This window comes from Castor canadensis, chromosome 1 (assembly GCF_047511655.1).
Source record: "Castor canadensis chromosome 1, mCasCan1.hap1v2, whole genome shotgun sequence".
Classification (NCBI taxonomy): Eukaryota; Metazoa; Chordata; class Mammalia; order Rodentia; family Castoridae; genus Castor; species Castor canadensis.
In genome coordinates this window covers 74,204,381-74,228,041 of record NC_133386.1, presented here as the reverse complement: position 1 = coordinate 74,228,041, position 23,661 = coordinate 74,204,381, and the positions used below count along the sequence as shown (strand labels likewise).

The window sequence follows — 23,661 nt, the reverse complement described above, 5'->3', positions numbered from 1 at the left end:
TCCATCATTCTTCTAAGGTGAACACATTTTCTTTTTCTACTGATTAGAATTCTATTTTGTATCCAAAGTCTCTCCTGTCCTTTTTCCTTCCATTAAATGCTCCATCTATTGTGCTATGAATACTTTATCTCACCTACCTTTTGGAAGAGTCACAGAACATGACATTCTATGAGGGCCTACACTAAAGCACCTGCACCAACACACAGAATGTCAATGATTTAGTCTGTTTTCCCTGCATGCGCTTCCTTCTTAACCTACTAGATGTTCACCCCCCTGATAAACCTATGGAACTAGTGATACCTGTCATCACTGAAGAGTCATTAGCCTTTATTTTATTTATTTATTTATTTATTTATTTATTTATTTATTTATTTATTTCGACTCAAGTCTCTGGAGCACATATGAGTCATTAGCCTTTACTTTTGTGAACTTATAAGAAATGGGGTGGGAGGGGCACAAATGATTTCATATTAAACTAATTCTACTCCTACTGCTTACAGACAAAAATCTGAGGTAATTCTATAATCAAACAAATATCTACTTAGTTACAAAAGCTCCTTTATTTTACTCATTTTTTAGTTAGACGTTTTTTCAAATGGTGAGGGAGGGGAGGAAGTGTTGATTCAGCATCTGGCTAATGTGACTTAGGCTGGCCTTAAACTCACTTTGTAGCACAGGCAGTCTTAAACTCTTGATCTCCCGCCTCAACCTCCTGAATGCTGGGATTATAGGCATGTACCAGCATACCCAGCTTTCAATGTCTTTTTTTATAATAGTTACTTTGTTGTTTCAATTATTCATAGTTCCCAGAAACCACATCTGTGTCACATAAAATAATATTAGTTAAAGGGGAAAAAACCAAAACCAAAAATCCCTTGCCCCAAAATCTGTTTTTTGAGGGTATTATATTAATACCCTCAAAATTTAGATTTTGTCACTTTCTACAATCTTTTTAATTCCTTTTAAAATACTAAATCCATCAGAAAACTCAGAAATACATGATTAAACCATATAAGCACTTCAACTGTAATCATGATTCTATTTATACTAATCATTTCTTCTCATATTTTAATGTTCTTCGCAGGAACTCATTTTAAAAACTGCAACTCACTGCTCTAACTTATCAAGCTTGTTATCCTAAATTCAAAAGTCTGCCCAGCTTCAATCTGTAAAATTAATTAACACTTTTTTCCTTTGTAAGTAGTTAATCAAAAAAATTGAACAATGTCGGCTCAAGAGGAATGCTTTATAACTAATTTGAAAAATCACTGTAACCTTACAGTACATAGAAAAAATGAATTTAAATGATATTTTCCAAGATGCCTTGAAAAAACAAGTACTACTAAGTTCATTATTACAGCTAAGATAGCCTGCAGAGCTTTTTCTTTTCTTCTTCTTTTAACTGCTAAATTTATTATAATGTTAAATAGAGAGGGAGTACCTTCTCTGCCAGTCTCTTCGTTTGAACTTGAATATCTGGTCTTGAATGATCATTGTTGATTTCCAGTAAAGAATCCAGAGAAAGCTGAAAATCTGCCACTTCTCTAAAGACAGACATTGACAGTTACCTTAAAAACATTACTTGTGAAACAAAGACTAATAACTGTGATATCTCCACATCAACATGATTTTATCTAAAGCTGTTATGCCTTCAAAATGGAAGGAAGGAAATTAGAAGTTGCCTTATATTTACTTAAATCTTTTCTCTTTTATCATTTATAAAAATCTTCCTCTTCTATTACCTAACTGTACCTAATCTCTGAAATAGGGAGAGATTCCTGGCAAGTTAAATGTCTCCCCTCAAATCCTACTTCAACTAGTAGCAGGACTCGAGTCTTTTGACCTCCTCTACAATGCTTCGTCTACTTCCCCAGATGTTTGCTTCTAATTCTCCAAATGATGAAAGCAAAAATATTCTTAAATGCTATAATTTGAGTTTCAACACGTGGTGAAAAAAAAAAAGCAGTGAGGTTTGAACTCAGGACTTTGTACTTGCAAAGCAGGCACTCTATCACTCCAGCCATGCTTCCAGTCAAGAATTATCACTCTTAACAATCAGTAGTTCATTAGAGACAGACATTGTCATTCATACTTCTGATTGGGTTGATGATGAAACAATCTAAAAACAAACACTGAGCAACCAATTAGTGAAAATAACCATTGCCTGATGAGAGCAGTTATCTCTAAGGAAAGCAGGTAGGGAATAGAACCAATGAAGTACTTATCAGTATTTACAACATTTTGTTACTAAAAACAAAAATAATGAATTACCACCACCACCACCCCCCAAAAAAGAAAAAAACACTTGAAGTAAACTTGGGAAAAAGCTAAGACGTGAACAATTTAGAAAGTGACCACATGAGTATTCCTTACATTTTCCTCTACAAATTTTTCTGTAGGTTTGAAATACTTCAAGGTATAAAAATATTTTTTAATGAACGTTTAAACACTCTATTATACTACTTAGCAATACTAACATCTTCTAATGTTCAATAAGGCGCTAGAGAACAGGACCATGGGCAGAGTAAGTGTCTATCTAGCCTATGTGTCACTCACATAACTTTGGAGGGGTACAAGTGACTTTCTTCATATCATTCATAAAATTCAAGGAAATGTCTATAACTTTCTGTGTGACCTCTAACATCCTATTAAAAAAAAAAACAAAACTGGTCTACAATGACTTTTAAGAATTTTCCTAGGTCTTAATCCATTACTCAGCAATTTAGTGTGGATCACATTTACTACCAAAACTCATCCATAGATATCCGAGCTGTAACCACAGATTCATGTTCATCGACCAATCAGTGTCTGTGTGATATCTGGCAGAGTGCTAAACCTCTGTTCCTCAGTAAAACCATGATGACAATAATAGCTACTTCATTCATGACCACCAGCTACCTGGGAGGGGTCGTTGAAGAATCAAGGGTCCGAGGCTAGCCCAAAGCAAAAAAACAAGAATCTATCGAAAAAAATAACTAAAGCAAAAAGGGCTGGAGGTGTGTTTCAAGTGGTAGAGCACCTGCTGAGCAAGCGTAAGTTTAAATCTTAGTAGTAACAAAAAACATTTAAAATATGAATTCTGAAATTATGTACAGGGTTACCTGCCAGGAAGAAAGGTGCAACAGGAAGGAAAAGCTTCAGGGAGGTGAGGAAGATCAACCAGACTTAATCTAGTTCCCTACTCTCCCCTGTGAGCTTTTAATCCTGCACCCACAAGGAACTCTTGCTTTGTCTAGTTATGAGATGATTCTTGTATCTGAACTCAGATACAATTTTTACACATAAAAATTTCAAAACTGACAAGTCTAAATGTCCACCAATAGTGGAGTGTTAGAATATTAGGGAAAAAAATGATATTAAGGGGAAAGAGTTCAAAAATGTTACATTTTTACATGCGGTTTTATAGCTACAGCTTTTAAAAGCTGAAAAATATATTCAAAGAGAAAAAAAGTGAAAAATACATTAATTTGTTAATATACGATTATTGAGGGCACTCTTTTTTTTTTTTATTCTTTTGCATTTTCCTGAATTTTGTTTGTGATAGAAAAAATAAAATAGGGGGGACAAGAAAAAAATCCTTTGAGAAGACATAGCACTAGGTTCAGAAAACCCGTATATATGTTAACATAATCCAGCGTGGAGAAGAATATATACATGGAACACAACTGGTCCTGTGTAGACAACAGCAGGTTATTGATACATAGAGTTCTTTAAATTGGTTCCTTTATCTATCTATCTATCTATGGTGGGACTGGGGTTTGCACTTGCAAACCAGGAGCTCTACCACTTAAGCCACACATTTAGTCCATTTTGCTCTGGTTATTCTGGAAATAAGGTCTTGTGAACTATTTGCCCAGGCTGGCCTTAAACAGCGATTCTCCTGATCTCAGCCTTCCAAGTAGGTAGGATAACAGGCATGAGCCACTGGAACCCAGCTCCTACTTTCATTTTTTCTTTTTTTAAATTAACAATAATAAGGTTCAAAAGCAATAGCTATTTCCCCCTTACTTTTGAGGAGTTGCTGTGGTTAGTGTGAAACCCACAGATCTGAGTGGTACTAGCTTCTAATAAGGCTGTTAATTTTGACTAATCAATCAGTATTATACAGAAATTTTCATCATACCTAAAAATATAATTAAAAGGACTAGCAGACATGAGCAAACTGATTCATATTAAATAAGCCATATTAACAAAAGGAATATTTCTAGCTGGGTATGGTTGTACACACTTGTAATCCTAGCATTCCAGAGGTGGAGGCAGGAGGACTGCAGTTTCAGGCCAGCTTAGGCTACAATGTAAGACCTGTCTCAAAAAACAAAACAAGAATCTCTCTTGCTCTAATTCTGTGTATCTAAGATACAAATTCTCAGGTTGTAAGTCCATCCAAAAAATAGTATTTCTTAATTATCCTGGAACTTAATAGTATTCTAAAATAAAAGTTACAAATGCTTAACAGTTAAGACTAATTTTTTAGCACTGTACAGAATACATGGACTTATTATGGCAAACGAGTAGAGGTTTCCTTTATTTTAAGTAAATTTAATATGCTGAAATTTTTTTCTTTCTTTCTTTTTTTTTTTTGGCAGCACTGGGGTCTCATGTTTTCTAGGCAGGAGCTCTATCACTTGAGCCATTCTACCAATCCTAATATGCTGAATTCTACGGTTGCAGTCTAGAAAAAATTTGATGCTGTCCTCAATACTTATGTTCTATAAACCAAAGTCTTAGTATTTCAGACTATTAAAGAGGAAGCAGGTAAAGAAAATCCTATCCAAGGAGGTATGGCTCAAGCAATAGAGCACCTGCTTTGCAAGAGTGAAGCCCTAAATTCAAACCCCAGTACCACCAAAGCCAAACAAACAACAACAACAAAAATCTTATTCAAGGGATAGACTAAGATAGTCTAGCTTATTAAAGGTCTTTGAAACAAAATTAAAACATTCCCCTTATCCAGAATGTCACATATTTTAGAGAAAATAGGTAACTAATTTGGAAGGCTACATCAATTTACATATAATTATGAGATCCCTTAGGTCCCTGGTTGCCTAAATATAAACAAAAAATTTGCAGTGGGTCATTTTATAGGTGTCCTATTTTACTACAAGGCCAAATGTAGTTTCTCTTATTTCCTTTCCATTTATTTCTTAGTCTTATTCTGAGAACAGGAATATTTACCTTACTCTGTCTTAAAGTCCTGACAAAATTAAGGGAACAAAATACAAGGACATTAATAGGTACTAATAATTAAGCTTACATTTCCTCAAAACTTAGGACTGAAAAATCTACCATGTGGTAAGTTTCTTGTCATTATTAACTGAGAAAATTCAATCATCCCTTGGTATCCGTGGGGGATTGGTTCTAGGACAACCTGTGGATACCAAAATGCACAGATGCTCAGCCCCTTATATAAAGCAGTGTAGTATCTGCACATATCCTACACATATCCTCTGTATATTTTAAATCATCTCTGCATTGCTTGTAATACCTAATACAATGTAAATGTTATGTAAGTAGTTGTTATATTGTTTAGGAAATAATGACAAGAAAAAAATGTCTATACATGTTTAGTGCAAATACAACTTATTTTTTTGAACATTTTTGACCCTGCAAAACCACAGAGGTTTCAGGGCCCATGAGCATAATGTATTTTGTGCAGGTATTAAAGTTTTTTACTGACAAACGAGTATGAGTTAGGATGACCAAACTCACAAGGAGACAGTTATTTCCCTGAAAACAATTACGGATTGTATGTAGTTCTACCCAGTGATTTTCTATCACTGGAAATCTTCCATTAGAAACTCAAAAAACAAAAACAACACAACCAATCTAGGAGATAAATATGGTACAATAGTATTTAAGCATCATAAATGGTTGCAGAGTCTAATATCCCATCAAAGCCCTGATTATAACCACAACCTTAGTTCTTTAGTTGCTATGCAATTAAGTTTGAACTTCATTCCTAAATTCTTTGACATAATTATCATTACTAGCATAGCAAACATGAAAATAATTAATGTAAGAATATTACCTGTCACATCAGAGTATTTAACACAAATTTTAATTTTATTAAAATTGGATTGGACTAGGTTGAATACAATGAACATACATTCTGTAAATTGAAGACTAACAAGGTTTTTTTTTTGAATCACCATCAAATTCAACATTTTAGGTTGTTACAAATATACATACTCTTTTTTGGAAATTGGAATTGCAGATATTGATTTGATCAAGTTTTCAGGTGGAAGATCCAACACTCGAGAAAGCTGAAAAGAACAAAACAGGGCAAGATTGTTGATACATTTATTCCAGATTGAATGGAATACTATCTAGCAACAAAAAGAATGAACTACTGATACACTTAACAATATAGATGAAATGTGTCATGCTAAATGAAAGAAACTAGAACAGAGAGTTCTTTTGCTGTTACAAAAAAAGTTAGAAAGAAGGTCTGGGGGCATGGTTCAAGTGGTCGAGTGCCTCAATGAAGAAAGACAGAAAGAGAATAGTGTATACTTCAATTTTTCTGGAAGACTCCAAACTATAATGATGAAGAACAGATCTGTGGCTGCCATAAAGTAGCAAACAGAACTATTCATCTTTGAGGATGAATTTTATTTTTGTAAATTTAAAAATTAAAAAAACAACGTTATGGGAAAAGGTGAACCACTGATGATCCAGAGAAAAAATTTTTTTTTCATTCAAAAAGGATTTTTTGAGTGACTACTTTCTGCTAGGCACTGTTTTATGTGTTAGGGATATAGTAGTGACCAAAACAACGATCATGGCATTTAATAATAAGTAAAAACTAAGGAAACTCTGATTCCCAGGCCCTATCAAAGGTTTACTCATTGAGTAGTTGGAATGTCAGTGGTAGAGCACCTGCCTGTCAAATATGAGGCCTTGGGTTTGATCCTCAAACTCTCTCTGCCTCTTTTTGTCTCTTTCAAGTATCTGGTTAAGGCATCAGTTGACAATTTTGGCTATGTATTACAATCACAAAAGAAACTTTAAAGAATGAAGATGTGTGTGTGTGTGTGTGAGAGAGAGACTATATATATATATATATATATATATATATACACATACACATACACATACACACGTATACATGTATGTATATAATCTTCCTACTTTCTCAATCCAGATATATCTCAGAAGTGGAAAAGTCATGGCTGTTGAGTTGGGAGAAAGGGATTGATAAGAAAATAAGGGGAAAAATGTTAAGAAGTGCTTAAGAAGAAATATTTCCCAGGTGTCTGTTAACTGTTCGGGAGGAGAATAAAACTAAACCAGATGACTGACAATATTTACTCTCCTATTATAAACAGAAGTCACCTGCTAAATTTCACAGATATATTAAAAAATGAACCAAATTGGCAGATGTGGCACTACTGTTAAAGATGATTTGTAAATTTCTGCTTTGACCTAGTTTTTTTTTTTTTTTTTTTTGGCAGTACTGGGGTTTCAACTCAGGGCTTCACACTTGTGAGACAGGTACTTAACCCTTCAGTCCAGCCTGTAGCCCTGTGTTGGCTTTTAAACTTAAATCTCAAGTAAAAACCCTTTGTTTTAAAATTTCTAATCTCTAAGAAGTGAATTGCTGTATTCCTACAAAGAAGTTATTTCCTTAGGAAATATTCGCAGAAGTGGATAAAAATATCTAAAGCAGTTATAGAATAGGGCCTGTATCGTTTCCCACCAATAAAGATACATCAGTAATAAAGGTTCTATAATCTGTTTTTTTTTTTAGGAAAAAAAATGTGTATTCTACTTCCACTTTTATTAACTCTGAGGTCTTATAAAAGTCATTTTATAAGAGTAAGATTTAGTTTTTATAAATGAAATATGTGGCTAATATGCTGATTAAATAATAAATTAAGGCTCTTGTGAGGATTAAGAACAATGTCATAAATAAGCATGTAATAAATGTTATTTCCTTTTCCTTTTAAAAAGTTTTCATTTATTCTGGATATGACATCTCCCAAACTTACTCATAACAACTATAAATTTTGCCTATCTTAAATATGACTAAATTCTGCTTAAAAAACTTAAATGATATAGCTCAATTTCAAAGCATTTCAGCTGATAGTTGTGAATTTAAGCAGCAATAAAATGCTTGCATTCAAGTGAACACAAAAAAATCTTCTGGATATAAGCTGAAAATATATCACTTGCAATCACTTATCATTTTATTATATTTCATTTTCTCCAAAAAAGCTCAAAGGGAGCTTAAAAACATAAAAATAAAATGGAAGTATAAGATGATGCCATATAACCTATGCTCTTGATAGTTATCATGCTTCTTGGCGAGCAAGGTACAAAGGGAATCTAACACGCTGCCTGTTTAATTTAGCAATAGATAAGGTATGTCAACAGGACCAAACTTTTCATAAAAGTATTTCTAAAACCTGGCTGTCTTACTCGCATGAAGAAATGAATAGTAGTTTTGATAGTAGTTTTACAAAAAGCATAGAAACAGTTTTATATGATGTCAATTAAAGAATGAAAGACAAGGGTTGGCAGGGTGGGGAAATTACTATTGGATGGGCACAGAGTTTCAGTTTTGCATGATGGAAAGTTGTGCACATAGATGGTGGTGATGACTCCACAGCAATGCTAATTAAATTAATATCACTGAACTATACACTTGAAAGTGCTTAAAATGGAAAATTCTATGTTATATGTATTTTGCCCATAATTAGAAAGCTCAAAGAAAAAGATTTTAGGACTCAAGAAGTAGAATGAAAGCTTCTTCACATACTCTCCCTTTTCCCATTCAATATCAAAATGAAAAAGGAAGGAAAGAAGACAGACAGTAAATAAGTAGGTAGCTTTGTTCTCCAGCAACAAAGACATAGGACATACAGGCCAAAGTCATAAACTTCAAAAGGCTCATTCTGAAAAAGTAGATTCTGAAGCAGAATGCAGCAGCTGTTTGGCAAAGCTCCTAGGTTGGCCTTGATGTACCAGAAGTCATAGAGATGACATGCCAATTCTTGTTAATACCCCAAACCTGGGGAGAAAGAAATTGAATGAATTCTATTTTTTTCCCCTCTTCTTACTGGAAGATGAAGAGCTGTGGCAGAGAATGAGTAAAACAGAAGAGAACTCTGGCACTTTCTCAAGAGAAGTAAAGATTCTAGGGGAACACAATGAGGGCCCTCCCAGTTACAGGGAGGTAGAGGTAGGAATGTGGTCTGAGATCAGCTAGGAGAAAAGGAGGAGACCCTATCTGAAAAACAAACTAAAAGAAGAAGGACTGGAGCATGCCTCAATAGGCCCTGAGTTCAATCTCCAGTACTGCCAACAATGGAAGTAAGAAAAGAAGGAGAGAGAGAGAGTAAGAAAGAGGCATACAAGAGCGCAAAAACCCAGAAAATATAATGCAATGAATGCAAAGGAATTCTTCACAAATGCTTCAGGATTTGGAACTAACTGAGAATGTGAATACAGTAAACAAGAACTAAAGAGACAAGATGAAAAAAAAAGATTAAAAGGAAGTCTGAAAATTAAACACATTATCAAACTTCTACCATAGAATAACTAAGAAACACAAAGGGAGAGAATATTCATAACTGAAAACAAATTAAGGCACAGAGGAGCTAAGATAAACAGAAAATACAGATTTTCAGAGAACAGAAGGGCAGAACAGGTTTGGGGAAGGGTGAGTTGGTAACAGTGGGAGGGGGAGGAGGTGGGGTAATGGTGAAGGTGGTGAATATGGTGTAAATACTGTGTATACATGTATGCAAGTGGAAAAATGATATCTGCTGAAACTATTCTGGGAATGGGGAAAGGGAGATGAAGGAAAATGGTGGAGGGGGTGAATTCAAGTACACCTATCTATCTATCTATCTACCTATCTACATATTTGATATGTTGTAAGAACTTTTGTAAATACTACAATGCACCCCCACTCAGCACAATAAAAAAAGAAAGAAATACAGATTTTAATAAACAGAGATTAAAGTAGTCAGAGGAAAATAAATGAAATTTAGGACAAGGTAATCCAACCTTAGGAAAATTAGTGTTCCTAAATATAAAAAGGAAGAATAGCACGCAAGCAGACAAGAAAGAAAGTGGACATACATAGAGACAAAGCCCAAAGCGACAAGCTTTCAAAGTGATAGACAAGAAGAGAAACAAAAGATTGTGAAACACAACAGAGCAGCCTCATTTGGCAGGGCCTATAATCTCACTGAGAAGCCACAGAGACAAATCAACATAACACAAGAAAAATAAAAGATATTCACAGATATCTATCTTGGTCCCCTCCACAAGCAGGGTCTGAGAAAGAGACTTTGGTATAGGAGCTTATTTGGGAGAGTGAAGAGGGTGAGAGGGAAGGAGAAAAAGTTAATTTAAGGATTTGGGCTTGGCTCAAGTGGTAGTATGCCTGCCTCGCAAGCAGGAGGTCCTGAATTCAAACCCCAGTGCTACTAAAAAAAAAAAAAAAAAAATCCAGCCAATTACGAGTACATTGCAGACCAACTGAAGAACCATTACTTTGGAGATAATAGTTGCTTCCCACTTTAACAATGTCCAGATCAGTGACTGTTCTTAATTATCCATATAACACAGGCACCCAGGCCGTAAGTCCTAACAATCACTCTTCAGAACTGCAAATTACTTAAATTGTCAATCAGCCCTGGTAGCCTTCACTTCTTACTCTTAATACAACCAGGTCAGGCTCTTTGTGTTTGCCACAAAGAGCAAGTTTACATTCCACATTTGCAGAAAGTTTCCTCAGGAATAGGACTGGATTGGCTCCAAGATGCAAAAAATGAAATAAATAAGGTAATATCTGAAACACTAGGATTCAGAAGACATATGGGAAGACAAGTTATTACTAATTGTTTATAATGAAAGAAACTTAGCATGGCTCTCACACAAGTTGTAGTTTTTAAGCAGAACTGAATGCTATTGGTCTTCTAAAAATAATTATATCATTCAGCTTCACATAACTGTAATGAAATACATGATACAGATTACTGAGGAAGTAAAGAAAGATTATTTTGGCTCATCATTCTGGAGGTTCAAATCCAAGATCAGGTGGCCTCAAGGACTTGAGCCTCTGGTAAGTGTAGCATATCAAGTTGGAGGGAAGGATGCAGCAAGTGCTTACATTTTCAGCCAGGAAGCTGAAAGAAAGGAGCCACAGTTCTACAGCTTCTTTTGGGGGGAATGCCCTCAATAACCTAAGAACCACCCATGAGGCTTTACCTCTTAAAGGTCTATAGCATTTTCCAACACTGCCACCCTGAACACCAAGCCATTACATATGGACCTTTGGGGGATGCTCATCCAAACAGCAGCTGTATAATTCAGTCAGTCATGTTGTTAATCTAAATGTGGATGACTACCTTCCCAACAAAATATTTCATTTTAGGACTAGATAACAAATTGTTAAATAAATTTAATTGCTTCTCGAGGCAATACCTGAGAGCTGACAATAAAACTCATCAGTGAAATCTAGAGGTCTGTCTTCTTATTCACTGTTGGCAGTTTTTCTCCTCTATTAGGTTATGAAGGGACAAGTTAATGAAGAGAACTTAAAGCCACTTATAATATACCAGCTACACAACAATGAAATACAATTTGTGATCTCCATCTGAAAAAAAAGCCAACAAAACTGCCCTATACACTATAAAGCATTATATTAAGGTCATGTGAATCCAAGAACTATACTGTGGATATGTATGATCAGCCTTGTTCTTAGAGAAAACCCAATTATTTGATCTTTCTAGATCTCAATTTGCTCAATTTAATAATAATATATTATGTAAACTATATCATAGTGTTGCAATGGCCTCAAGTCTCAATGTAAAGTAACTGGTACAAATATATACTCAATTAATATGAATTCCAGTTTCTCCATTTACTATCAGTACAAGACTAGATAGAGTCTCTGCAGAATTAAACGTGTATCTGATCATAGCACTATTCTGACCTAAGAGCTTAGGTCCAAAACTACCTAGCCTGGAAATAGTTGGCTAATTACATTAACATGATTTTATTATTTCTTTTACCTTGATAAGAACTTTCTGAAAAATCCATCAGTTATTCAATAGAAAGTCAAACATCAGCAGTTTATGCCTTAAGGCACGCTGCACTCCTTGCCATGCCCATTCCACCAATCATAAACTGTTGTATCAGTATTTAATTCCCCTCAAGCCATTATCCCAAGCCTCCTCTTGCCTCTGTCACTGAAAAATCAGCCTTCAGTCATACTTCAAATCCTCAATAAGTCTGATCTTATTTTCCCAAATTGAGGCACTAACAGGGCTCTGATGGGGTGGTTTTACCTTCACCGCAGCAAGTAATAGTCTCAGCTTTGTCTTATCAAAAGATGATGTTGGTGATATTTGAGGAGCTAGCACTGGACAGGACAAGACATCTATACGCATAAAGACAAGGCAGAGAAATTTCCCCCACAAATGCCTAGAAACAGTAAAAATGAGCTGAGGTAAATGACATACCAGGCGAAATATGCCCGCTAATATGTCTCTACTACTAAGCAGGAAATGAGTTTGTCAAGGCTACAACACAAAGTTTGCTTCCAAAATTCCACAGGTGGCCAATAAATTTTAAGAATCCTTTTTGATGAATTCCAGATCCATTCTGCAGTTTCTTCCCCCTTTCTCCTCACAGATGTTCAAAGATGACTGAATCAAGAAAAAGAGTCTCACGGATCTTTTAGAATTTACCAAAAACAATTCTAGGATAGGCAGGTTGCAGAAGAAACTGCAAGAGAAACCAGCTTTTAAGTTACACCCTTTCGAATGGCAATTGAGATCCCACATCAACTTCACTAAGTGAGAGAACACTAGTTTCTATAAGGTCTCATCATGGTCCAAGGACATTCCATCCAGGTTAAAGCATGCAACACTGCGGGCGGAAAAGGAGCAAGGGAAGCCCAAGTGCCTTTGGAGATTTACTGTTGTCCCGGAGAAAGAGATCCCCGCGCATTCCCAGTCCCCCAAGAAAGCTTGCCTCTGCAGCACCAGAGAGGGGGGAGGAGGCGGCAGAAACAAACGGGAATCGCGGAGCCCGCCCTCCCGCCAAGTGAGGACTAGCTCGCAATGGCGAATGGGCTTTGAGGTCCCAGGCTCCGCCGGGGTCCTTCTGCCAGCTCGGGAATAAATACCTGACTGGCAATCGACCTACGGAAGCCGCACGCCATCTCAAATTCCGGGCAGCACGCCCCGAACCATGGGCCCCTCTCCTCGCTCGCTCCGCCCTCCTCTGCACGCCCCGCCTCTGCACGCCCCGCCTCCGCACGCCGGAAGCCCGCCCCGGCGGGCGACGCCAGCCAATCAAGGAGTCTTACGATTGGCCACTAACCTTTGCCCCGTTGCCGCGAGGGCGCGCGGGAAATCCCCTGTGCGCCTGAAAACGGCTGACTATTAGGACTATGGCCACTTCTTCGGTGTCCAAGGTACGTTGGGGGCGGGTGCTCATTGTGGCTCCACCGACGCCTGCTTCCTCTCTAAAGAAGGAATGAAGCGGAGTTATGTTGGTTTCGACTCCCTAGCTGGAAGTGGGGGGTGGTCGACAGAACTCAGGCGTCTTTGCACTAGGTCCGGTTGAGGCCAACTTTGGGGAGCGAGGACGCTAATCTTCCTTGCGGTGCGGCTAGGAGGGTTTTTAAAGTTCTGCGTTGTGTTGGTCCGTTGACCGGGGGATGTGTTCCATTCTCCCCTACTCTTTCCCTTTCATAGATATTTACTGTGCGCTCAGCACTCCGTTAGGTACCGACATACAAGGTAAACAAAATTTGGACTCAAGAAAGACATTAGTAAACTGATAATACACTGTAAGCGTTAGCAGGAAATAAAAAGTACTAAGTGAAAGAAAAGAGAGAGAACAACCTAATGTAGATTGTTGAGAGGTCAGCGAAAGCTTTATGGAGAGTGACATTTTGGCTGAGATCTGAAAAATGAGTAGAGGTTTGGCAGATAAAGGATTGGGAGAAGGAGAGCAGAGAGCAACATGTTTTTTGCCTTAGAAGTAGAAAAAGGGAACAAAAATATTGAAAAGTCAGTATAATGAAAGAGTAGAGACAGAATAGGAGCATAACGAAAAATCAGAATGAAAAAAGTCATGCAGATATGTGTGCTGTGTGGGGCATCATGTAATATCTCATATAGGTTGACTGTGGCAAGGGATTGCAAGTCAATGTGTATTTTAGTAAGAAGATAAATCCTAGAGTTGTATTGTGAGGCTATTCAAATTTGAACTAAAGTAAAATAAAATTAAAATTCAATTCCTTAGTAGCAATAGCCACATTTCAGGCTCTTAACCATGTGTGACCATCACTACCATATCATTCATAGCAGATGTCTGACATTTCCATCATTAAAGAAAGTTCTATTGGACAGTGCTTCTGTGGATCATATAAAATAATAAGACTTTCAGTTCTAAGTGCAGTGGGAACCCCGAACTGAAGCAATCTGATGAAGCTGAAGATACAGGTGAAGAAGTTGTAAAGACATTTTTCTCTATATTAAAGCAGTGAGTTAATGATGGGATCTAATTTTTAACTTTGATTAAAATAGTCTACGAGAAGCAGTGCTTTTCAAGGATGAAGTACAAGCCATGGGACTTAAAGTTTCAAAGGACTGACTAATGCTAGCTACAAAAGCAAGAAGAGATTTAACTGTGCTTTTACTAGCATTGTTATCATTTTTGTTTTTTCTCCTTTATATAATTCCATAGATTTTGAGTGATCTGTCTTCTAATCCTGTTTGTTGTATAACATCTCAGTTTCTGTGTATCTTGCAGAAAATGAGTTGTTTTTTTTTTTTTCAGAAAGAATGCCTGTTTTGGGATGATCATGATCACCTTATATGAGTAAGAATCAGCTCAAGAATTCATAAAACTAAGAATGTTTTATTTCTCTCTCCATACATACATATTTTTTCCATTTATATTTTTTCCAAATATATATTAAAATTTTTTTTTTGACTATTGGACCTTCTAGGCTGCTTCTTTCATCTTAAACACCATCACTTAACCAGTAGTTCAAAGTGGTTATCCATATTACTACCAGTACTTTATTTAGTATCCATTCAGGGCACTCTTTGTATCTTGCTTTTTTGGTGCTCCTTTTCCTTCACTGAATTGTAGGTCCCAACGGCAAGCTTTTCCACTAGTTGTAGATATAAGAACATAAGGCACAATTCTTAATTTGGAAACTACTTTATAGTGGCTACTTTACATTTTGCTGTCTTTAATACTACCCTGAGATGACTTTCTGTATATGTGTTTCTTTTAGTCTTCCATTTTCCATGTAAGTGGAAACCTTTAAGAACCTGTTAATGAAATACGGCTTTAGGATTGATAGAATAACTAGGACCAAATAACTAGTACCAGTAGTCAAATGTAATAATATGAAACTGAATGTAGCTAAGAAATTACCAGGAAGGAAACTGTTGACAGGCATTCATTCATTCTATATAATGATTGCCTAATGTATATGTTAGCACTGTTCTAAACATTAGAGAAACAATTATAAATACAATAGTCTGTACTCTGAAGGTGCTTACTATCATTTGAGGAGACAGACCCGTAAACAACTATTACACATAATGAAAGTGGAGGACTATGAGATCTCAGGGGAAAATGCCTTTCTGAGTAGAGAACTGGAGGTTTCCCAGAAAAGGTGAGTTTTGAGTCATGCTTTAATGAGTAAATAAGTTTATCAGTTGATGGAAGTTACAGGGTTAAATGGTAACCAAAATTAACTGTTTCCTGTCAAGGTTCTAAATATTTGGAGTTTAATTAAATAACAAATACTTCTTTTGAGTGTTGCTATTTTCACCACTCTCGATCTCCATTGTAATGCATGGTGTTAATGTAATTTACTCTCTAAATTTTATAAAAATAGAGTTTTTCTGAAGTTAAACTTCATCAGCTTTTATTCTCTTTATGTACCTCTTAGAGCAGGTTCCAAAGAGTAAAAATAAAAGATCTAGATCTATTTTTTAAAAATCTGCTTTTGGACTCAAAAGCAGGTATGGCTCAAGCAGAAGAGCATCTGCTTTGCAAGCTCAAAGTCCTGAGTTCAAACCCCAGTCCCACCAAAAAAAAAAAAATAATAATAATAGTAATAAAAATCTGCTTTCCATGAAATATCTGGCTGGAGATGTGGTTCAAGTGGTAGAGCATTTGCCTAGCAAGGACAAGGTCAGGAGTTTAACCCCCTGTACCACTAAAAAAAAAATTGCGGAGGTAATTAGACTTGTCTGCTCTGTGACTACTTTGTCTTTATGCTTTTTCTTTTTTCTTTTTTTTTTTTTTTAAACAGGGCTGTTTTGTGTTTAAACCACACTTCAAGAAGAGAAAGCTCTCTGTGCCAGTAGGTAAGATACCTTAACTTTAAATTCATTAGTTTCTCTTCTCTCATGTCTTCTTAAACTTAAAGAACTAAGCCTAATTTGATTTAGTAATTCTCTTTTTCTAAGCTTGATTTGCTCTCCATGTTGATGTGAATGTTATATTCCAAGGTATTTGCCAGAGGGATAAAGATAACACCCCATGGTTGTAATTTAAAAGGGAATATAAATGTATTTTCAGACACCAAGCTGGGGGCTAGAGATGTGGCTTAAGTGCCACTCGAGACCCTGAGTTCAAACCCAGCTAGTACTGCTAAGAATTAAAAAAAAAGAAAAAAAACCAAAAAGCAAGCTGGAAAATATTTATTAACACTTGGAAAAACTACAAAAGAAAAAGACTACAAATTTGTATATATTTTCTTTTTTCTTATTTTTATTAGAATATGTTAATTATACAAAGGAGTTGTATGATGGTAAAATTTGTAATGTTTTCTGGTGAAATTTTGTACCGTTTATTACTGAGTTAAATGTATAGTATTAAACTGAGTGTGGTAGCACCTCCCTGTAATGCTACTCAGGAGATGGAGACTGGAGGATCAGGGTTCAAGGACAGTCCTAGCAAAAAGTTACTGAGATCATGTATCAACCAATAAGCTGGGCAGTCTGGTGCATGCCTGTCATCTCAGCTAAGCAGAGGCATAGAGTAGGCTCTCAGTTCAGGCTAGTCGAGGCCAAAAAACGAGAGACCCTACTGAAAAATAACTAAAATGAAAAGGTCTTAAGGGCATGGCTCAAGTGGTAGAGTACTTACCTAATAAGAGTAAGGCCCAAACTCAGTCCCTAGTACTGCAAAAAAAAAAGCAGTATTTATGAGGACTTGAATATGCTTAAAAACTGGGTGTGTTATGCCATAAACAAATTTGTTGTTGGGGTTAATCTTGATTATCATCTGGATTGGATCAAGAGATAACTAGAAGATGAGCAAAGCACATTTGTTGGTATATTTCAGAGTGTTTCCAGAGATGATTGGATTATGTGGGCCTTGATCTAATTAGTAGTTTAATCCATTAATGGATTAAAAATGAGTGAGCTATCAGGAGATAGTGGAAACTGTGGAAGGTGGGCCCTGGTTGGAGGAAGGGGCCTGCCTTTGAAGCATATATAGTCTTTGACCCCTTTTTCGGTGGTTCTCTGCTTCTTTCCTGTCTGAGGTGAGCAGCCTCCTCTCTTCCTGCTCCTGCTGCCATGATATTCCACCTTGCTCAGACCTAAAGTAATGAAGGCTGTGGACCTTGGACTGGAGCTTCTGAACCAAAATAAGTCTTTTCTCCTCTAAATTTTTTCTCTTGGTCTTTATTTTTTGTCATGGTGCCAAAAAAAAAAAAAAAAAGACTAACATACCTGGCAAGATAAAGAAAGAAAAATTATCTGTATGGAACTCCTATCTCTCAATAGCCTGAGGGAAGGAGAAGCTGTGAATGAGCAGTAGGAGGCATTCTGTTCTCAGAACTGCTACATATTTTCAGGTGACCAAGATCTTCTACCTATTAATCCTTATACTCTTTCTACCAGTTTGTGCTCTCCATCCTCTCATATCGCAGGGATTCCACACTGTTCTTACTCTTAAAACTCACAGATACATACTGTCTATTACTAAGTGAGTGAATTTTAATCACTAAGACACCATGTAGGTAAAAGAGGAACTTGACAATTTGTTTACAACAAAACCTACCAATCCCTCCCTCCCTTCAAAAAAAACCCAGAGTTTCTTAAAAGTCTTGGTTTCCTGGGATGAGGTACAGAGAACTGATTACAGAAAGGCTAGAAGAAACTTTTTGAATGATGGAAATGTTCTCTTGGTTTTTTTGGCCTCCTGGGGTTTGCTCAGTGCCTTGTGCTTGCCAAGCTGGTGTTCTGTCATGTGAGTCATACCTTTAGCCCTTTTTTGCTTTGGTTATTTTTGAGATAAGTTCTTACTCTTATGCCTGGACTGGCCTGGACCATAATCATCCTACTTAGCCCTCCTCTGTAGCTGAAATGACAGAGCAGTACACCAACACACCCTGCTTTTGTTTTGGTTGAGGTGGGGTCTCCTGAACTTTTTGACTGATCTGGCCTTGAACTACAATCTTCTGGATCTCCACCTCCTTAGTAACTAGGATTACAGGTGTGAGATCCTAGCTCCCTGTCTTGAGAGGGTGATTATGTGAGTGTATATACTATGTCAGAATACATTCAGTTGTTAAAATGGGTACATGTTATTTGTAAATTATACCTCAAATTATTACCTTTACTCTTTTAATTTTCTATAGATACCTGTTTTGTGACTAAGTTAAGAAGACTTCAAACAAAACAATATTCTGTTAGCTAGAAAGTGTTTATTGCACTTGTACAGTTGTCAGCTGTACATTAGAATTGCACTTTAGAATCACTTAGGGAACTTTTTATAAAAAAAAACTTTTTAGCTTGATACAATTGTACATTCACATGCAGTTGTAAGAATTAGTATAGAGAGTTCTATATCCTTCACCTATTTATCCCCAGTGATGATATCTTGTAAAACTATAGTAGTTTCAAAACCAGAAAACTGACATTGATTCAGATTTCAGTTTGGAGAACTTTTTGAAAATACCAATGCCAGATCCCAACCCAGACCTACTAAATTAGACTCTGGTGGTGGGGCCCAGATGTTAGAATTTTTAGACACGTCTCACAGGCTTATTGAGTATTTACACTTTTATTCAGCACTGTAAAATTTAATTACAATGGAAAAATTCTGAAGTGAAATTAAGCATACCTATATACTAGTTTTAAACCCCATTGTTGACTGAAGAAGTAAACTACTTCAGTAAGTAGAATAAGATTTTCTAAGTCATACTTTAGATAAGAGAGCTGTGCTTAAGGATAAAATAATAAAATAGTGGTCTAATTTGGAAGAATGAATGGAAGAGAATATGAAATAGTAAGAATCCAGTTTCTTTCCCCTTCCCTTCCCCTCCTTTCCTCACCTCTCTCTCATTGGAGATAGAGCCCAGGGCTTTTTTTTTTTTTTTATCTTTTCTTTTTTGGTGCTGGGATCGAACCCAGGGCCTCACGCATGCTAGGCAAGCGCTGTACCACCGAGCTACATCCCAGCCCGAACCCAGGGCTTAATGCATGCTATGTGGACTGGTCTGCCACTTCAGCTCCATCCCAGCCCAGCAGTTCCTCATTAACAGGAATAAATTGAGTGACCTAGAGCTTTACATTCTTACATGCTTAAGAATTTGAAGCTTTCTTGATTCCTTGCTCTCCACCCCTGAAAAAATATAACAGTGATGGACTTGGAAATAGTAGACAAAGTGTACCTATGTCAGGAGTTATTTTTAAGTAGTTGGCTGAAGAATAAATTTCTTTAACTTTGGAGGTGATTAAGCTTACTAGGAATAGTTTGGAGAACATTCAAGATTTTCCCCCATTGTACATGAGGGACACATAACATATAATGACATATGATATCACCAGCAGTGTAATTATAGCATTTTTAAGCATTTTATGTGTGTTTGTTTAATCACCTCAGACTTTGAGGAATTTACTATTATCTCCCTTAAAATATATGAGGATTACATAATCATACAAAGAGCTGGTAGAGCTGGGATTTGAATCCAACCTGTCTGATCCAGACTACATAGTCTTTAACTTTTACTTACTAGTATAACTTCTCATGATATGAGGCAAGTATTTGCTTAGAACTTTTCGTATGGAGTTTCAGCTATAATTTACTAAGATTTATTTACAGGCTAGTACCATTAAACCTACTATGTGTAATACGAGCTTTGTTTTAGCCACTCCACCAGCCCTTTGTGTGTGTGTGTGTGTGTGTGTGATGGGTTTTTTTTTTTTAGATAGGGTCTAAAAAACTATTTGCCTGGGCTGGCTTCAACCACTATCCTCCTGATTCAGAGATCAGGACTTCTGAGTAGCTATAATTGTAGGTGTGAGCCATCGGTGCCTGGCTTGTTAGTTAGGATTTTTTTCATTGCACTGATCTAAGACCAACAGCTATTGTTAAAGTTGAAAATCTTTAAGGAATGGACCCTGATTATAAGACAGATGCAGGAACAAGGAAAATATATTCACTTTTTAGCACCTCCTTTCCTTGGCTTCAGTTCTTAAAACAGATTGGAGAAGTAGGAAGATGCTCTGCATTTTGCCTACCATCTGTCCCCTGACTTGAAGGCACTTGGGCATGTCCCTAAGAGAAGACTGGTAACTCTTCCTCTCTTCAGTAGTTCTGTAAGTGACTATACATCCAACAAAACAACTGGGGAGAGAGACTGGCAGTAGCACTGGACTGTAGGAGTTTCACACTGAGTGAAGAAGCACTGAGTAGGAGCCAAGGCAGAAGGAAACCTGATAGAGTGTTAGCTTACATTCTTTAGTTCCACTCAGTGCATATTTATTTTTTACCAGCCTGATTTATGAAGGACCGAGAGAAGTCATGGTAATGGGTTAAAGTGTCCTACTACTGCTGTTTCCCAATTTCTAAGATTTTTTTCACTGTGTATTTTGATCCAGCATGATGCAGTACATAAACTCAAGCCTTAATTTGCTACTGACCATTTTACTATGATTGTCCTCATTATTGATATAAAATGACTGTTTTGTTTGCATTGTAAAATACTAACTTTGGCATTTTACCATATGATGACTTCAGTGTATTCTAAGATGTTTCATAAAATTAAGTCATTACTTGTTAAAAACTCTTAAGTCAGCTCTGATTAGAAGGGAAGTACCTTAATGTGAAACAGAATTTCTCTTCCAGACTGTCAATTAACATTGTAATTTGGTGGTAGAATACTAGCAGTAGAAATTTAGTGTTGCAAAAATTCTAGTTTTTGCAATATAATATCTGGTATTTAAAAGTAAGAAATAGGAAGGAAAGTAGAGAGCTATAAGGAATGTAAGATACTTGATCAAAGGAAGAGCCTTGTATACTTTTGGATGTTTTGGGTCCTTTTTTTGAGGCGGAGTTTCACTTTGTAGCCCAGGTTGGCCTCAACTTTGGAATCCTCCCGAGTGCTGGGATTACAGACACCACCATGCCTGGCTTGGATTTGAATTTTTAAAAGCACCTTTAAGGTGTTATTTCTCCCTAGGTCAATCTATAAGTCTGATTTTATCTGGTCAAAATAGCAGTGTGATTATTTTTGAGAAGTGGCAACATTACCATAAAAAATTTGAAAGAATGGGCTTAAGGCTTTTTGTTTTGTTTTGTTTTGTTTTGTTTTGTTTTGTTTTGTTTGAAAGAGAATAACATTGGTGGCAAAACCTAATACAATTAATAAGATGCGTTGACATGCAAGCTGCAATAATTTAAATAGTTCATGATTGAACAAAACATAAAGTTCAAAAACAGTTCAAAGTATAAATATTTAGATGAAAAGGACATCTCAAAATAATGGAAAAAAGAATGAATTATTAGTTAATGAGTGTTTTTCTTCAAATCAGAGGTTACAACCCATGTGTTTAGTGGACCATAAAACAGAAAACATTTGCTATGTAAGGGTAAGGATTGTTTTGTGGGACTTTTGTTTTTGTTTCTCTGTACCTGTGTTAGATTTGGGTGTAAATGTATTCCTGGATGTGAATCATGGTCTTAAAACTTTAAAAACCATTGTAATGGAAGATTTTTACAAATGACTAGCCATTGGAGAAAACATTTTTTTTATTGTTTTATTATTCATATGTGCATACAAGGCTTGGGTCTGGAGAAAACATTTTAAAACAAAATGAAATAACACAGACCAAATGGAAGACTGAACTTAACTGTGTTAATGGAACCAAAATATAATTGTGGTAGGAAGAATTGTGGTTTATATACTTTGGTATATAAACCAAAGTATATGAGGACATAGGGTACGATCAGGTAATGAAAACATTAATATTAAATGTGTAAACCTCAAACCAAAAACTGTTAGAAAGTGAAAAGTAACAGAAATACAATAGAAAATTTAAAGACATTTTTTATCTTTTTTAGACATTTTTAATCTTAAGATACAATTCATATGGTTAAAAAAATGACATAAGCAAAATTATATAAAATGATAAGGAATTTTCTCTCAAAATGTATGTGTGTATGTAGGTGTATGGAGTCTTTTTGATGCATAGAAAAAAACTTCAGTCCCCATCACATACTGTGTGGCTCTACACACAATTTCTAACTTTTAGTGTGTAAGCAAAGAAACTGACTTATTTCTTTCTGTGTTTGTAGAGAACTATTTTAACAAAGGGAAAAATGAGACTGAGGATAGTAAACTTCGATTTGAAACTTATCATTTGATGTGGCAACAGATGAAATGTGAAACTGAGGTGAATATCTTTTTTGTTAACATTTCTATAATTCTAATACTACAAATCTCATAGTGCTTCCCATTTTTTCCGCCGATTTACAAGAGTGTTGATCAAATACAGGAAATACTGGTCAATCATAATCTGTACATCTTAGAAAACCCTCCTGTTCCAAATACTAACTATAGCTTCAGGTGCTAGAATATGATAGCTGCTAAAGCAGAGAGCTTTCATGTGGTATGGCACTCTTAAATTATCTATTCAGTTAATAAGTAACAAGTTATGCTATTTCTAAACTGCACTCTTTCATCCTCATATCCAGATACCATGTTTTTTATATTCCAACTCTTGCTACTCTTGTAGCAAGTTGGTAGCTCTAGGGCCAACATCTTGAGCCAAAAACTTGTCTTGTTTGACCAATGCATTGTTACAGTTTTATTTTTTGGATGGGAGTTTTTTGGATAAATTTCCAGCTTATTACTGCTTCCCTCCAGTCTTACTGCTTTATACTTAGTAGCTTTACTCATTCATGTGTTCCTTATGAATGTTCCTTTGAGTTTTGGGTTTCCAGTTTAAATCCTCTTCATTTCTTAACCTGGATTGTCATAATACCTCTTTGACTGGTATCCCTGACTGATGTCAAACCCTTCAGATCTTCCTAGGTCTTTTGCCACCACTAGTCATATTAGAAAAGTCCCCCTTTCAGGCAAATACCAATACCAAGCTACAAGGGGATTTCATACAGCCCCCTTGCCAGTTTCTCCTCCTTTATCTTCTGATCTGGTCTTCATAATGCTGCCACAGTAACCCTTCTTAATCCTAATTTAATCATGTCTTTTCTCATCCTTGCAGTGGCTCTCCACACAGGATAAAACCAAAACCCTTTAGCATACTACACACTTTTTTCATGGGTAGACCTTTGCTTATTTATCCACTGTCATTTCCTACCAGTTGTCATGTTTTTGATGCTCAACTGTATCATTGGTTCTCCCTT

The 23,661-nt window shown here is 36.2% G+C and overlaps 2 protein-coding genes across 6 annotated transcripts in view; one reads left to right on the top strand and one right to left on the bottom strand.

The window, feature by feature from the left end:
* Rars2 (arginyl-tRNA synthetase 2, mitochondrial) overlaps positions 1-13,270 on the bottom strand; it is a 51,528-nt gene extending 38,258 nt beyond the window's left edge. For 2 of the 3 annotated variants that reach the window (XM_020163801.2, XM_074078465.1), the window contains exons 1-3: positions 13,148-13,270; positions 6,190-6,263; positions 1,442-1,544 (exon numbers count right to left, since the gene is read on the bottom strand). In XM_020163801.2, the coding sequence (XP_020019390.1) occupies positions 1,442-1,544; positions 6,190-6,263; positions 13,148-13,183 (213 nt within the window). In that variant the 5' untranslated portion in view covers positions 13,184-13,270. Of the gene's footprint in view, positions 1-1,441; positions 1,545-6,189; positions 6,264-13,147 lie in introns of those variants that run through there. The other variant, XM_074078474.1, reaches the window with a different exon arrangement.
* A 53-nt stretch (positions 13,271-13,323) lies between these two features.
* Positions 13,324-23,661, top strand: part of Orc3 (origin recognition complex subunit 3) — a 58,423-nt gene continuing 48,085 nt past the window's right edge. For 2 of the 3 annotated variants that reach the window (XM_020163796.2, XM_020163795.2), the window contains exons 1-3: positions 13,324-13,438; positions 16,310-16,364; positions 22,591-22,688. In XM_020163796.2, the coding sequence (XP_020019385.1) occupies positions 13,415-13,438; positions 16,310-16,364; positions 22,591-22,688 (177 nt within the window). In that variant the 5' untranslated portion in view covers positions 13,324-13,414. Of the gene's footprint in view, positions 13,439-14,811; positions 14,854-16,309; positions 16,365-22,590; positions 22,689-23,661 lie in introns of all 3 variants that reach the window. The other variant, XM_020163799.2, reaches the window with a different exon arrangement.